This window comes from Ovis canadensis, chromosome 18 (genome assembly GCF_042477335.2).
Source record: "Ovis canadensis isolate MfBH-ARS-UI-01 breed Bighorn chromosome 18, ARS-UI_OviCan_v2, whole genome shotgun sequence".
In the NCBI taxonomy this organism is placed as follows: domain Eukaryota; kingdom Metazoa; phylum Chordata; class Mammalia; order Artiodactyla; family Bovidae; genus Ovis; species Ovis canadensis.
This window is the reverse complement of record NC_091262.1, coordinates 35,473,297-35,489,065: the sequence shown is the minus strand read 5'-3', so window position 1 is coordinate 35,489,065 and position 15,769 is coordinate 35,473,297. Positions and strand designations below refer to the sequence as shown.

At 44.2% G+C, this 15,769-nt stretch overlaps 1 protein-coding gene across 6 annotated transcripts in view; it reads left to right on the top strand.

Annotated features, from left to right (window-relative positions):
- HOMER2 (homer scaffold protein 2) overlaps positions 1-15,769 on the top strand; it is a 128,555-nt gene that overhangs the window by 99,533 nt on the left and 13,253 nt on the right. For all 6 annotated transcript variants that reach the window (XM_069560398.1, XM_069560400.1, XM_069560395.1 and 3 more), the window contains exon 4: positions 13,262-13,354. In XM_069560398.1, the coding sequence (XP_069416499.1) occupies positions 13,262-13,354 (93 nt within the window). The remainder of the gene's footprint in view (positions 1-13,261; positions 13,355-15,769) is intronic.

Sequence of the window (15,769 nt, the reverse complement as noted above, 5' to 3'; positions counted from 1 at the left end):
TCTGACACCGTTTACCTGGAAGTAGTGTCTGCTCCCACAGGTGTAGGACTCAGTCCTACAAGATCCTCCCCACTTCAGACTCCCAGCTGCCCCCTGTGTTTCTGACCGACCGGCTATAGATCAGGGCTTCCAGTGACCCCCCTCCTAAGGTTTAATTTGCTAGAGCTTCTTATAGGGATTCCCTCATAGCTCAGTCAGTAAAGAATCTGCCTGCAATGTGGGAGACTCAGGTTTGATTCCTGGGTGGGTAAAATCCCCTGGAGAAGGAAATAGTAACGCACTCCAGTACTCTTGCCTGGAGAATCCAATGAACAGAGGATCGTGGCGGGCTACAGTCCATGGGTCGCAAGAGTCAGACACAGATTAGCAACTAAACCAGCACCAGCCCCAGAGCTGCTTATGGAACTCAGAGAAGTGGTTTACTTACTAGGTTACCAGTTTTTTAAAGGGTGTATGCCAGGAACAGCTGGTTGAAAGAGATGTTCAGGGCAAGGTAACGGGGGAAGGATGGAGCTTCCACACCCTCTCTGAAATGTGCCCCTCTCCCCATATCTGTCCGTGTTCACCCACCTGGAAGCTCTCCAAACCCCATCATTTGGAGTTTTATGGAAGCTTTATTAACTAGTCTTGATTGATTACATCATCCACCTTTGATGGTTGGTTCAGCCTCCAACCCTCTCCCCTCCCCAGAGGGACTAAAAGTCCCCGTCCCCACCCCCACCTCCATTCATGATTGGTCCCCCTGGCAAACAGCCCCCATCCTTAGGTCCTTTCCAGAAGTCACCTCATTGACATAAACCCGGTTTTGATAGAAAGGGGCTTGTTCTAAATCACAAGATACCCATTTCACCCCTATGGCTCTGAACTCAGAACTGAGGAAAAGAGACCAAATATGACAAAAGATGCTCTCACTGCCCAGGAGCTATAAGTCAGGAACCGTGGAGGAAGACCAATATGTGTATGTCTTATAAGTCACAATGTCACAGCTTCTTAACCTGAAGTCCCCACAACCCTTCAAATGTCACCCAATATTCTGTGTGTGTGTTGCTGTTTTTTCTAGGGAAAGGGTTCATAGCTTTGCTTTGATGGCCCAAGGGGTCTGGGGCACTGACTATGGATGGTTAGAAGGGTGTTGAGGAGCCGAGCAGGCTGACCACAAACAGAACAGTGAGGACTGAGGGAACAAGCTGACCACGTCTAAGAGGCCTCCCCTAGCCGAGTGAAGGGCCAGCAGCTTGTTTTAGGAGAACAGGTTTTCCTGTAGGATTGGGGAGAGCCCTGTGTAGGTGTCGAGAATGTGCCGGTTAAGAGCAAGACTGCCTAGGGACTTACCTGGTGGTCCAGTCGTTAGGACTCCACGCTTCCACTTCAAGGGACACAGGTTCTATCCCTGACCAGGGAACCAGGATTCCACATGCTGCAATATGGCCAAAAAACAACAAAACAAAACAAAAAAGCAAGGCTGCTTAGTTTGTGTGACACAAGAATTTACTGGAAGAATATCAGAGTATCCAGAGAATCCAAGAGAGATTTGAAAATCTGAGAAGGGCTGGAGCCAGGCTGGCTTTGGGCAGCTCGGCTCCAGAACTTGTCTCTCATCCATTGCCTTGACCATCTGACTGGCTGCTGGGCAGGTGTTCAGTGAGCTCCTGCTATGCCGACACCGAGCTGGGCCCCAAGGATGCAGAGCGGGTGTCCTGTCCCCGAGCGCCTTAGAGTCCCAGATGCCTGGGGAACTAACGGAGCTTTTAGTGCAGACTGGGCTGCTTGGGTTCCCTGGGCACAGAGAACGGGACTGAGATGACTCAGGAAGCCACTGTGAAGGGACTTGCTAAATGTTCCTTTCATTTGTCCAGTGTGTGTGTGTGTGTGTGTGTGTGTGTGTGTGAACACCACATATACACACATGCACATTTTAAGGAGGCCTCCAAACCCAGCACCTGCACCCAGCCACAAACGAGCCCTGTGATGAAGGGCACACCACAGACTGTGTTTCTCTGCGTCCCAGCTACTGAGGATGCTGCCCCTCGAAGCCCAAGCCCCAGGTGGCCTAGTAGCACTCTGCACATTCTCTTATTCCAGCCCCTCACAGAAGCGTTCTCTCCTGGGTACTAACGTCTCCAGATCTCCAGGGCTTAGCATCATGCGGCAGGAAGCAGAAACCTGAAGGGTAGCTCATGGGGTGTAAACATGGGAGGTGTCGTCTCCATCTCTGGTCCCAGTCTCTGGACCATGGCCCTGAGGAGACGCATCCCATCCCAGGGGCCTGCGTGATACCTGTGTTCTAGCAGGCAGCACGGCAGAGTTCTAGAAGGCCTGCTGCTTCTGCTGATAGGGTTCGTGGGAGGATCGAGCATCCTGTGGTGTGTAGACCTTGCTTCATTTCATTTGCAGAGAAGCTGGTTGCTTGTTTGGCAGTGGTGCTGTGTGGTATGGAAGGCATTAAGTCAGTCTAAGGGTGGCAGGGCTGGGAGGCCTGATGGCTCACAGTCCATGTCTGTTTTCTGAGAGTAAATCGCTGTGTGCTCTGGAGGAAGGGCCTGGTGCAGTCAGCCTTCCCCAGGGGGCGTCCTGGTCACTCCGAAGTGTAGTGCAGAATCCGGGCCTCAGGGTGGGTCCCTGTTGTTGGCAGCTGACACTCGTCAGGGCCAAAAGTCAGAGTGGCCATGGGGAGGAGAAGGTGTTGTCGAGGCCACAGTCCTCTCCCTGGCACCGAGGCCAGTGTGTCCATAACCTTCTGAGCAAGCGCTGGGGAAGAGAATGCTGGGTGTCCACAGAGCAGCTTTCCTGTCCCTAGTTCTCAGGATTCTCTTTGCTGAAGGGCGGAGGCTTCAGAAAAGCATGGTCTTAGTCTGCTCAGTCTGTTAAAACAAAGTACTATAGATGGGTGTTTGAACAGCAGCCTCTCACAGTCTTAGAGGCTGGAGTCTGAGATCAGGCTGCCAGCTTGGTCAGGGTGAGGTGAAGGCCCTCTTCTGGGTTGCAGACTATCAGCTTCTCATTGGAAGAAGGTCAGTTCCGCTCTCTGAGGTCTCATTTTTAAGGGCACTCTTCCCATTCATGGAGACTCCATCCTGTGCCCCAGTCACCTCTCAAAGGCCCCGCCTCCTAAGCATCACAGTGGCGTTTAGGATTTCCACCTACAATTTTGAGGGAGAACACAGACTTTGAGTCCATTCATTGCAGGCCTTCATGGGGAAGGTGAATATCTCCAGCCTCTGGCTCCATTTGGACCCACTGTTGTAGCCATTTCCCAAATCTCTTTGTCACTAACCCTTCAGCTGGGTTTCTTCCCAGTCCCTTCCATGCAACTTGGCTCTCAACTGTGTCCCCAGGGCTCAGTGTAGATCCCAACTCCAGGCCACCTCTGCTGTGCACACCAGGCAATGAGATGTTCAGATCATGCCACAGGGAGCATTTCCCTTTCCCTCCATCCTCCAGACAGCAGAAGGAACACAAGCAAAATTCTGATGCTATGTAAGGGAAGCTTCAAACAGTTCACTGTTGATGGGGCACCTGGGTTTGGGGGGTGGGCAAGGCTGATTAGAGGCCAGCTCTTGAAAGGGCCTTCTGTGCCATGCCAGAGTCTCTGGACTTTATCTCACGGCCTGTGAAAGATTTTAAGCCAAGAAAGAAAATGATCAGATTTGCACTCTTTGTATATATATTTTTTTTTCTGACTTCAAGACAGATTAGCTTGTTTTCATCCAGATCAGAGATGAGGAGGGCTTGCATAAGAGCTGGAGACATTTAAGAAATATTGAGGAGCTAAAGTGGCAGAACTTGGTGAGAGGATGTGGGAGGCAGAGTCTGTGGGGTGGTGATGGATGGACGATGTGATGCCATTTTCTGAAATGAGGCAGAGGAACAGGTGCTGTGAGGATCTGAGAAAATTTCTATGAAGTGGAAGCAAGTCTGATGGTGATTTGTTGAAAGAATCATTAACCAGAACGTCTGTAGGTAGGGATCGCATGCCTTTTCCCTCTGAAAAAGTGCCTGGTGGAGAGGAGTGGGGTAGAGGAGCAACGCCTGCCCTGCCCAGTGACTTGTATCCAGGCTGAGAGGGCTGGAAACCTCACACTGCTGGGGAGGGTCAGGTGGGGTGGCTTCTGTCAGAGATAGAGTCCTTTCTGGGCCCTCCTCCTTGGCTCACCAGCCCCTGATCCCACCCAGGGCTGGAGTTCTCCACGGAAGCTCAGCTGCCTAGAATAACTTCTTCAATCTTTGGAGGACTCAGAGTAGCTAGGAAGGACAAGGGGGGAACGTTTCAAAGAAAAGAATTGAAAGAAGGGAGAACTCAGAAGAAAAATGAGAAGTGGTTAAAGTTCCATTCTTTGTGCCTCTGAGAACTAGAGAGACCTTGGGCTGTGCCTGCATCCAGGCATGGCCACTTCTAATTTTTCCCAGATGGAAGAAAATGTCCTGTCATTAAAGAGGAGTGCCCTGTCACCCCGAGTCACCCGGTCTCCTCCAGACGCGTTGGAGTCCCGCTCTGTGACTGTGACCTGCCATTGTCACAAAGACTTATCAAATAAGCCCTGAGGTGCCTCCTTTGTTCAGAATGTTGCAAATCAACTTCTCCCCTTTCTCACTGAAGGGAACAATTAACCACACACTGATAAATTCCCACGAAGTGAGGCTGGCAGTCTCGACAAGTGGCAGTTGGTGAGCACAGAGGAACTTGGGCCCAACGGGTTCCTGAGGCATGTTGCTGAGGGGACAGCTGTGGCTGAATATTCCCCACTTCATGGAGCAGCCACCCACAGGCCTGAAAGAGGAATTGGTAATCAAACACTCTAACTAGCCTGGAAAAACGAGCTCCACTGTGGATGTTAGCATTTAAGAACACTTCATAGGTACTTCTCTTTTCACTCCTCCAGAAGGAAAATAGATGCCTTGATCTTCATGACTCCCGTTATAAGGACCACTTCACACCAAAATCCAGAAAGTATTACAGGGACACTTTCCACTCTCTGTACAGGCTTTCCAAAATAACAGGAGCTGCGTACTCCCAAGGGTGAGCTGGCATGTTGTTCACCCCCTGGAAAGGGTGTAATGCCTCAGCCTGCTGGAGAGTGTTGAAAAGGGGCTTGCCTGTTCTGACAACTAGAAAGCCTTCTGAAGAGATGAGAGGAAGGAGAACCAAGTGTAAGAATGAGCCAGTCATCCAAGTTTAAACGGTTCCTGGCATCTGACCTTGATACTTTTGGCTCCATCTCATCCTGCCATGAAGGGGAGTAATCAGGTTGGAGTTGCTCGTGCTGTGATTGATCCATTATTCTTTGTTGAAAGAATAATTAACCAGAACGTCTGTCGGAAGTGACTGGTGGAGATTGCATGCCTTTTCCCCATGAAGAAGCACCTGGTAGGAGAAGGCGAGTGCTGGGAGCGATACCTCCCCTGCCAAGTGTCTCATATCCAGAGTGATAGGGCTGGAAACCTCAAAGTGCTGGGGAGGGTCGCTTCTAATTTTTTCCCAGGCAGGAGAAAATGTCCTGTCATTAAAGAGGAGTGCCTGTCTCCCTGGGTCACCCAGCCTCCTCCAGCAAGAGTTCTTACAGGAAGCCCAGGATGGTTTGAAGGTTACTGTCAGCTGCCTGGAACAAACACATTCTGCCACAAAGGGCAGTGATCCAGGATGGAGCTGCTAGCGCTCTGTAGTTGGTCCAGCTAAATCCTGACCACCCCCCCAAGTGGCATTTGCTTTTCAGTTATCTCTAATTCAAATTTGCATTCTTAACGCTTACTTCATTAACTCAGTGTCCTTGTAAGAACATTTCCTGATCTCCTGCCTTTCTGATGTAAAAGGTTCACTTTTCTTTCAGTGGATATTGATCATTCTTCTGATGGGTTTTAGTTAGAATGTTTGGTGGCTACAAGTAACAAAGAGCTAATCACGGTGCTTATTCTTTTCATACGGAAAAGAGAAGGCCTGCAGGCGGTTGCCAGCATCAGTACAGTGCTCCATGATTTTGGGTGTAGGACTCTGTGTTTTGTTTCTCTGCTTATCCTTTTTCCTTATGATGATAAAATGGCTTCTCAAGCTCTGTCCATCACATCTGTATTTATCGCAACAGGGAGGAGGCAGGAGGATGGTACCACAACAGCGTCCCTGTAAACTCTGTGGCAGATTTATTTTGGGAACCCAGTGTCAGTCTTGGGTCCCTGGACCACCCTCCCATACCCACTTTCAGGGAGAAAAAAAAGAGGCAGAGAAATGAGTTACCATGATCATCTTAGATCAGTTCTTATTCTCTACCATCTAGGAAATTTCTGTTCTAGACAAATCAAGATTCTCTTAAGCTAAAGGAAAAGAAAAAAATGGATTTTGAATAAGCAAATAGGTAATGTCTGCCATAGGGTCTTCAATAGCCAGGCCCCCCCCCAAAAAAAAACCAAAAATGAAATAAAACAATAATTTTTTACTTTCTATCATAATATGGTGATTTTGATTATAAAATTACTGCCGCACATTTAAAAACTACAGAAAATGATCCTAATAAGTAAAGACATGAGAATTTGGCATCTATTTAGAAATCTTTATAGTTTGAATATCCTTTGATCCATGGGTTTTATTTATAGGAATCTATTCTAAGGAAATAATTGTAACTGCATGCAGAGAATTAGCTACAAGAATTTTCCTCATGGCATCATTTATAATACACCAGCCTAAATGTCCAGCTATAGAAATTAGTTAAATAAACTCCAGTATATCCTTCAGGGTAATATTGTACAGCAATTCAGATAATGTAATAAAAGATAGTTGCATGGAAATATTGTCATATTAGTATCAAAAGTAGCAATAAAAGCAGATGTGTTGGCTTGGCCAAAAAGTTCGTTTGGGTTTTCTGTAAGATGGAAAAACACGAACCTTTTGGCCAGCCCAATACAATATCATTCTGTTTTTTTAAATATGTGGGTAGTGGATGCATATGTACAGATAGAAAAAAGTTTTAAAAAATTCACGTGGTCAGTGCTTATCTCTGGATGATGTGACTCTACATTTTAAAAAAATATTTTTCCTAAACTATATTTACTAAATGTACAAGCATATGTGCTTTCATAATAAGTGGGGAAATGCTAGAAAGCTTAAGACTTGGAGAGAGGAGCTTTTTCACCAAAGGACAGTGAGACTACTTGTGTCCCAACAGTTGGAGGCTCTGAGTAGAAACCTTCCATCCTTCTCCCAGGGCTCCCTGAATTGCTTCTAGTGTTTCATGATGATAGATAATGCTAGGATTAACATCTTTGTATAGAGGATCTTTTTTTTTTTTCATTCTCTCAATTATTTTTGTAAGAGAGTTTCCCAAAAGTGATACCACTAGGTCAGTGGGTATAAATGTTTTTTTTTTCACTTATGATCAGTGGTTCCAAACTGCTTCTCCAAGGGACTGTACAGTCACAACATTGCCAGGAATACCTTGCCAGCACAGGGTATTATAATTGTATTTAGTGTTAGCTAATTTAGCAGGCCAAGAATGGTGCCCCATTATTCTGCTTTTGAATTTCCAACAAGGCTGAACAATCTTTTCTTTAAGTTGCTTACTTATTATATTTTTGTGTGTGTGAGTTTTGCAGTTTATCTATTGGGATTTTCATATTTTCCTTTTCAATTTGTACAAACTCTTTCTATACTAAAGATAATGACCCTTTTTCTGTTGTACTAGTCTAAAGATAGATACTTTCCCCAGGCTGTAGTTTCCCTTCTGAGTTTCTTTCTTTCTTTTTATATACAAAAGCTTTAAATTGTTAGGCAGGCAAGTCTGTCACTTTGTGATTTTCCTTTTATTTCTTCCAGGTTTAGAAAATTACCCTCACACCCCTCAAGCAGAAGTTTGATAAATGTTCAGCTCTGTTTGCATCCAGATTTTAAAAATATAAAACAACTTAGCCATTTAACTCATCATTAATTTATCATGCTACTGGTTTGTGTAAGGATTTAAATCCATTTCCCCTCAGTTTACCAAAATTATCACAATTATATTTTGAATAATTTTCCTCATTAATTTATGATTCCCCCATTGTCATAGCTAATTTTTATATAAATGGCAGGGCCCATCCTGACACTGCTTTTAAAATGATTATTCAGGGACTTCCCTGGTGGTCCAGTGGTTAAGACTCTGCTCTCCCAATGTAAGGGGCACAGGTTCAATCCCTGGTCAGGGAGCTAAGATCCTACATGCCACATGGAACAGCTTAAAAAATATATAATAATAATAATAAATAAGTGATTATTTATTTACCTAAATTTTATCTGATAGGGCTTATCCTACTTCATGACATTTTGAGCTTATTTTCTGATAAAAATTCTTTTGATTATCACCCATTTGAATATAAAGTCCTCTACAGACCCAGAATTCCTTTGAAGACAGGAACTAAGTCCTTCTTAAGTATTTCAGTGTACCTAGAGATAGGTAGTTAATATTTTTGAATGAATGAATTCACCCTTTTGTGGGGCTCTGTTACTAAAATTTGTGGCTTTTTTTCCCCTCATGGCATGTGGGATCTTAGTTCCCCAGTCAGGAATCAAACTCATGTCCCCTACGTTGGAAGCACAGAGTCTTAACCACTAGACCACCAGGGAAGTCCTAAGTTCATGGTTTTAAGTCAAATCAGGGCCATGAGAAGCTGTGCTTCCCTTTGTTGAATGCCCATCGCAAAGCCCCATCTCTCATCCTCCAGGGATCCATGGAGGTTGCATTATTATCGCCCATATTTCACAGATGAAGAAAACAAGGTGCAGAATGGTTCATCTGCCTGCATTTGAAAGAAGGATAAGGGTTAGACTGGGCATCGTAGCTAAGGTAGCAGTTAAGTAGGTAAATCACAGGGCACTGGAGTGTCCAGCACTGGTGTCAGGTGGCCGTGTTCAGCCCCAGTGTGACCCTGGCCAGTGTGACCCATCTGAGCTGCATTTGTATATTGACAGTAGTAAGAGGACCTCAGAGAGGCTGTGAGTGCATAGCACGACTGTGCATCCTGACTGTGAGAATACATGTACTGTTTTGCCCTTTTTGAGATGCTCTAGGCTGTTACTGTTCACAGGCATCCCTTGGAGATACTGTGGATTTGGTTCCAGACCACTGCAATGAAGCAGATATTGCGTTAGAGCAAGTCTCAAATTTTTTAGCTTCCTAGTACACATAACAGTTTTATTTGCACTATACTGTATTCCGTTAAGTGTGCACTAGGGTTATGTCCAAAATAATAATGTATATACCTTAAATACATAGTGGCTTCCCTTGTAGCTCAGTTGGTAAAGAGTATTCATATTCCTGCAATGCAGGAGACCCAAGTTCGATCTCTGAGTCGCAAAGATCCCCTGAAGGAGGAAATGGCAACCACTCCAGTATTCCTGCCTGGGAGATCCCATAGACAGAGAAGCCTGGCAGGCTACAGTCCATGGGGTCGCAGGAGTCGGACATGACTTAGTGACTAAACCACCACCATACCTTAAATAAAAGTACTATATGGCTAGAAATTGCCAACCGTCATCTGAGCCTTCAGTGAATGTAGTAACAACGAAGAGACTTATCACAGATCACCATGAAAGTTTGACATCCTGTGGGAATTACCAAAATGTGACACAGAGACACAAAGTGAGCAAATGCTGCTGGAAAAGTGGTACTGATAGACCTGCTCAGTGCAGGGTTGCTGCCAGTTTCAATTTGTAAGAAACACAGTATCCGTGAAACACGATAAAGCGTGGTGTGCTGGTTTAATAGCGCTGTCACCTCAAGGTGACATCCTTCTGAGATGTTCTAGGCTGTTACTGTTCATAGGCATCCCTTGGAGATACTAGGGATTTGGTTCCAGACCACTGCAATGAAGCAGATATTGCGGTAAAGCAAGTCACAAAGTTTTTAGCAATGATAGAGCTGTCTCCCGGGCCACTCACTCCATTAACATTTGATTTTCTAATCCTCAGGCCTTATCTTTGTCTTAAAGGTTCCCATGACCTGCCTTGGAATTAAAGCTTTTATAATGTTCTTTTAAAGAGGAAGTCAGTACAATTCTATTTTAAGTACAATTCTCTTTGCAAATGGAAAATCCGATCAATAAATGTTTAACAGCTGTTGTGCAAGTCTGTGGCATTCTTGTAGGCACACGAAAGTAACCGGATGTGTAGATGATCATGTAGAAATCAGATCTAGGCTCAAGTTCAGGTTATTATTTACTAGCCATGTGACCATGGGCAAATATTAACCTCTCTAAGACTCTATTTTCTTGTCAGGAAACTATGAATAAGAATTCCTGTCCAGTAGAGGGTAACCAACAGGAAAATGTGTATTGAAAGTCACTAAATTTCTGGGACTTCCCTAGTAGTTCAGTGGTTAAGATTCTGTATTTCTAATGCAGGGGGTACAGGTTCAATCTCCAGTTGGGGAACCAAGATCCCACATCCTGCAAGGCATGGCCAAAAAATAAATAAAACAATAAAAGAAGCCATTAGACTCCTTACCTTGTAAATGTGGCTCTGCTGAGGGTCTAGGGGAAAAGGGTGATAGTTAAGCCCACCCACGGCAAAACTATGGGACGTCTAGAGGGACCAGCATGATGGGTGTCAGGGGACCAAGAGAGAAGGGACCACTGGACCTTCTGGACTGAGTCTCTAGTTGAGCTGAGGGTCATCATGACAGTCAGGGTCAGGTGGGAAGCCCCAAGCTCCATCCAGAGGCCGCTTGTTTTATCAAAACCTGGCAGGGCTTAATTTTCTGACTTGTTTGCCACTCTCTCCTGCTACCCAAGTCTGGCGCTCTCTCTGATGCTTACAGTGTTCATGCCCCAGCAGCTAGCTTAGGCCACGGCCCCATATTTGTTTGCTGAAGTCCTGAATGGTGCTCAGACCATGCTTGTCGACTAAGTAAACCTGACCCTGGCGATGACATTTCCAATCTAGTTTATAAGCAACTTCAAATAAGACCCCGAAAGAAAGAGACCCTGACAGGTGCAAGAAGGGTCTGTAAAGAAATAATGCCTTTGGTTTGGGAGCCTGGTGAAGTATTCCCATGCCTCTGGGTACCTCCAGTACCATGGTACCTCCCCAGGTCCTTAGGTTTGGCTGTACTTTGACATGTTTTTTTTTTTTTTCCCAAGAGGGTGGAAATGTGCAAATTTAAAACCCAGAGCTCATTCATTCTCTTAACAAACTTACTTAGACGTGCTTTCCACCTGGTCTCGTGGGAAGGTGCAAAGGGGAAAAGCATGGGCCCTGCCATCAAGGAACTCATGACTTGATGCTTTTACTTAGGAGGCCCCTAAAAGGAAGGGGGATGCTTTGTCCATCCTCTCTGGACCTCAGACCTTTTAAGCAATAGGTAATGTGATTTTTCTCTGGCAGCTCTGGGTTGGTAAAATGAAGCCCTGTGTTAGTGGCTTTATTTACAGGCCTGCAGGAGCAACACCAGCCAGCACTGCAAGGCTGACTGACCTTTTCGGCTTCCGCCAGGTGCTTGGTTTACCAGCAGCTGTCATCCGGCAGGGTTTCCCAAAGCAGACTGCTGTTGTTGACCTTGTGAGACACTCAGGGGGCAGCCTATGCCCAGAAATCGAGTTCTTGGTGAAAGCCACAGCATTATCAGTGGCATTGGCACTGGCTGGCTTTTTCTTGCTGCTCAGCAACCACGTTGGGCTCTCTCTTGCTGTGTGATGTCAGCATTAGCTATGACAGGCAGTTCTCTGTTCAGTGTATTTGCTAATTAAAATCAGTTGCTTTGTCAGTGACAATAAAGCAGTGATTGATATGATTGCTCTGGGATTTTAATAATTTTTTAATTTAAGAAAATATTAAAACATTCCTTTAAGCAGAGAGCATAGTAGAATGAACACCCACAGATGCATTACATAAATTTAATAGTGAACACGGCCACATTTCTTCATCTGTTTTCAGGCTTTGCTGGTAGCTCAGTTGGTAAAGCATCCACCTGCAATGCAAGAGACCCCGGTTCAATTCCTGTCAGGAAGATCCCCTGGAGAAGGGATAGGCTACCCACTCAAGTATTCTTGGACTTCCCTTGTGGTTCAGCTGGTAAAGAATCCGCCTGCAATGTGGGAGACCTGGGTTTGGAATATCCCTTGGAGAAGAGAAATATTCTGGCCTAGAGAATATATAGTCCATGGAGTCACAAAGAGTCAGACATGACTGAGTGACTTTCATCTGTTTCTATTGTTGTTAAAGTACTTTAAATTACAGACATAAAGACATTTCCTGCCTAAATACTTCAGAGTGTATGTGCGTGCTCAGTCACTCGGTCATGTCCAACCCTTTGCAACTCCATGGACTGTAGCCCGCCAGGCTCCTCTGTCCATGGGATTTCCCAGGCAAGAATACTGGAGTGGATTGCCGTTTCCTTCTCCAGGGGATCTTCCCAACCCAGAGATCAAACCCACATCTCCCACATTGACAGGTGGATTCTTTACCACTGTGCCACCTGGGAAGCCCAAATCCTTCAGTATTTATCACTAAATAATGACATTTTCCGATAACCACAACATCAGCAGCACTTCTCACAAGACTAATAAAACAGTAACTCCTTGGTGTCGTCTTATCCAGTCCATATTTACATATCCCTTGTTGTTGCCCAGAAATCCTATAATTGGTCTGTTTAAAAGAGGACTCAGACTTCCCTGGTGGCCCAGTGGCTAAAGGCTCTGAGCTACCAATGAAAGGGGCCTGAGTTTAATCACTGGTGAGGGAACCAGATCCCACATGCTGCTGCTAAGACCTGGCACAGCCAAATAAATAAAAAAAAATTTTAAAGAGTGCTTAGTCCTAGGCTAACATGTTGCATTTTGCATCTTAGGCTTTTAAAATCTAGAATGTTCCTTCCCCTGAGCTTTTTGGATGTTTTTGTTATTCATGCCATTGACTTGCAAGAGTTCTTGGATCTTTCATGAGAGATCATGAAGTTTTGGGGAGACTCCTTCTGTACTATAGCTAAATTTCTTTTGTTGCATTTGTATTAGGTACTCTTTAACTAGAGGTATGTGTTTTTAATATTTTGCCATCAAATCTTGCTTCAGTATCTTAGAAATTAATTTAGATCTGACCTGGGCTTTTTTGTTGTTATTTTTTTGTTGGTGTTGTTCAGGAAAAAAGCATTTCTTATATTCACTTCTTTTAAATCTCAAATAAAATCTGTTTCCTGGATTTATACAGAATTTATTGACTTCAAATGAATGCAAAATAATAAAGGTGGGTTCTGAATATCAACCATGTATCAGGTTAAGGAAACCTCTAATAATTCTTCTTCATGTTCAGTTTGCAGAGAAATTCCAGGAAGTAAAAGAAGCTGCCAGACTAGCCAGAGACAAATCCCAGGAGAAAATTGAAACTTCGAGCAATCATTCCCAAGTAAGTAATTTGCCCATAATATAAATGAGTGTGATCAGTGATTAGGACTTTGTTCCTTGTCACTTTTGACAGGAAAGAACAAATTTTTACAGTAGGGCATTTTGAAGGCTTTTTCAACTGTTAGCCTGTTCACAGTGAGAAAGATGTGACATGTTTTTATGAGGCTTGAATTTTTCAAGATGTGGTGATACATTTTGGATGGAAAACATTTGATGAGATGAGAGTTAATACATGTCCCTCATCTGGAATTCTCTCTGGTCACTGTTTAAATACCAATGCCAAGGAGATGTGTTTTTTTTCTGTGTTGGGAGGGGAGGTCTCCATGAAGCATGCTCATGGACCAATGCAGGTACCTGTGCCCATGACAGAGAAAACTTGTTTGATGCCAGAGGCTCCCCGTCTGTTTCCCTATTATAACAAAGTCAGGTGGGAGGTGGTATTTCAACAGCTCTAGTTTAGTCAACGAAAATGTGGCTTTGCCAGGAACTGAGTCATCTGTCTGCCTAAAAGTGTGGTCTCTGACTAAAAGGGACCTATCTTAACCTGAAATAAAAATACCTGCCTTCCTGATGTCTAGAGTGGGGTATGCAGTAGTATGCAGAAGCCTTGACCTCGTGACAGAGTTATGTGTAGAGAGACAGGGTGAGAGAGACATGAGGAGCAAGCATCTGGGGTTAGGAATAAACATGATGTAAGCGAAAGCTAGGAGTCTGCCGGCCTCGGGGAGAAGAGTGCGGTGGGAGGACCAGGGATGCTTGGAGGGACTGTGAAGGACCCAGAATTCTTCATTAGTGGATCTCTTCTTACCTAATTTTGTATTGTTGGATAGTGAGAAGACACTGGAGGTGTTTTATGGCCGCTGATCAGGAATTGACACGGTGGTTGCATGTGGGTGGTGAGGAAGTCAGGGAGCAGCCGAGGGCAGGAAGGCTGGCGAGGAGGCTGTGGGGTGGAGAATGGCCATACTGGGATGGCCGTGGATGGATTCTGGGGCAAAGATGAGACCCTGCCTCCTGGAAGAGAACCAGGAGGCTCGGGCATCCTGAGTGGTCAAGGTCAACACCCTAGGCTTGATCGTCAGCCATAGCCAAAGCTGGATCACATAAAAGATGTCCCTGTGGATTTATGGAAATGAATGTGTGTTAGACTCCAAGTGGACAGGAACTTTCCTGAATCTTTATAAGCAGTCTGTACTGTCATCTAAATGATACTCTTGATTTAGCCTACTAATGTCTGTACTGAGCAATATCTGAGGAACTCTAAAATTGGGCACTTGAAATGGTCCATAGTCTAAGGAGTTTCTTTTTTTTTTTTTTTAGAATGCTAAATTTTATTTCATTAGATAGAGGAAAATCTATGTTTTAATTGATTTTTTCTTGGAATATAATTGATTTACAATGTTGTGTTACTTTCTGCTGTATAGCAAAGTGATTTAGTTGTATATACATACACACACACACACACACACACAGAGTTAGATTCTTTACATAGAACTGAATAGAGTTCACTGTGCTATTCAGTAGGTTCTTGTGAAAGTTGCTCAATCATGTCTGAATCTTTGCGACCCCATGGACTATACAGTCCATGGAATTCTCCAGGCCAGAATACTGGAGTGGGTATCCTTTCCCTTCTCCAGGGGATCTTTCCAACCCAGAGACTGAACCCAGGTCTCCTGTATTGCAGGCAGATTCTTTACCAGCTGAGCCACAAGGGAAAGCCCAAGAATCCTGGAGTGGGTAGCTTATCCCTTCTCCAGGAGATCTTACCGACCCAGGAATCGAACTGGGGTCTCCTGCGTTAGGTTACTAGCTATTTATTCTATATGTACTAGTGTGTATACGTCAGTCCCACTCTCCTAATTTATCCCCCCCACACCTCTTTTCCCCTTGGTAACCACAAGTGTGTTTTCCACCTCTGTGACTCAACTTCTGTTTTGTAAATAGGTTCATTTGCACTATTACTTTAGATTCTGCATATAAGCGATAATTTATGATACGAAGTTTCTGATATACCATCTTTTTCTAAATGTCATGTTATAATGATATCTTTAATATCTGAATTTCTTTATATAATGTTTTTGCTTTAATGTTTATTTTCTCCCCTAAAGTATTTTAAACCTAAAAAAGTCAAGTGTACAGAAATGTTATTATATAGATATATATTAATTACATATAAATGGCTTTTCTAAGCTTTAGTTTTTATTTACCCTTGCTGATGTTTTCCCAGCTATGGAGATCATTGTCCATTTTTCTTTTTATTAGAAATCACACAGTTGCTTGGTTTTTTGAATTTCTTAGAGAATAAGTACTTTGGCCAACTTTTCTAAATACTTGAAGATTTTAAACAACCTAACTACAAAAATTTTTCATGTGTTTTTTCTGAATGTAAAAGCAATACATATTTATTGCAGAAATT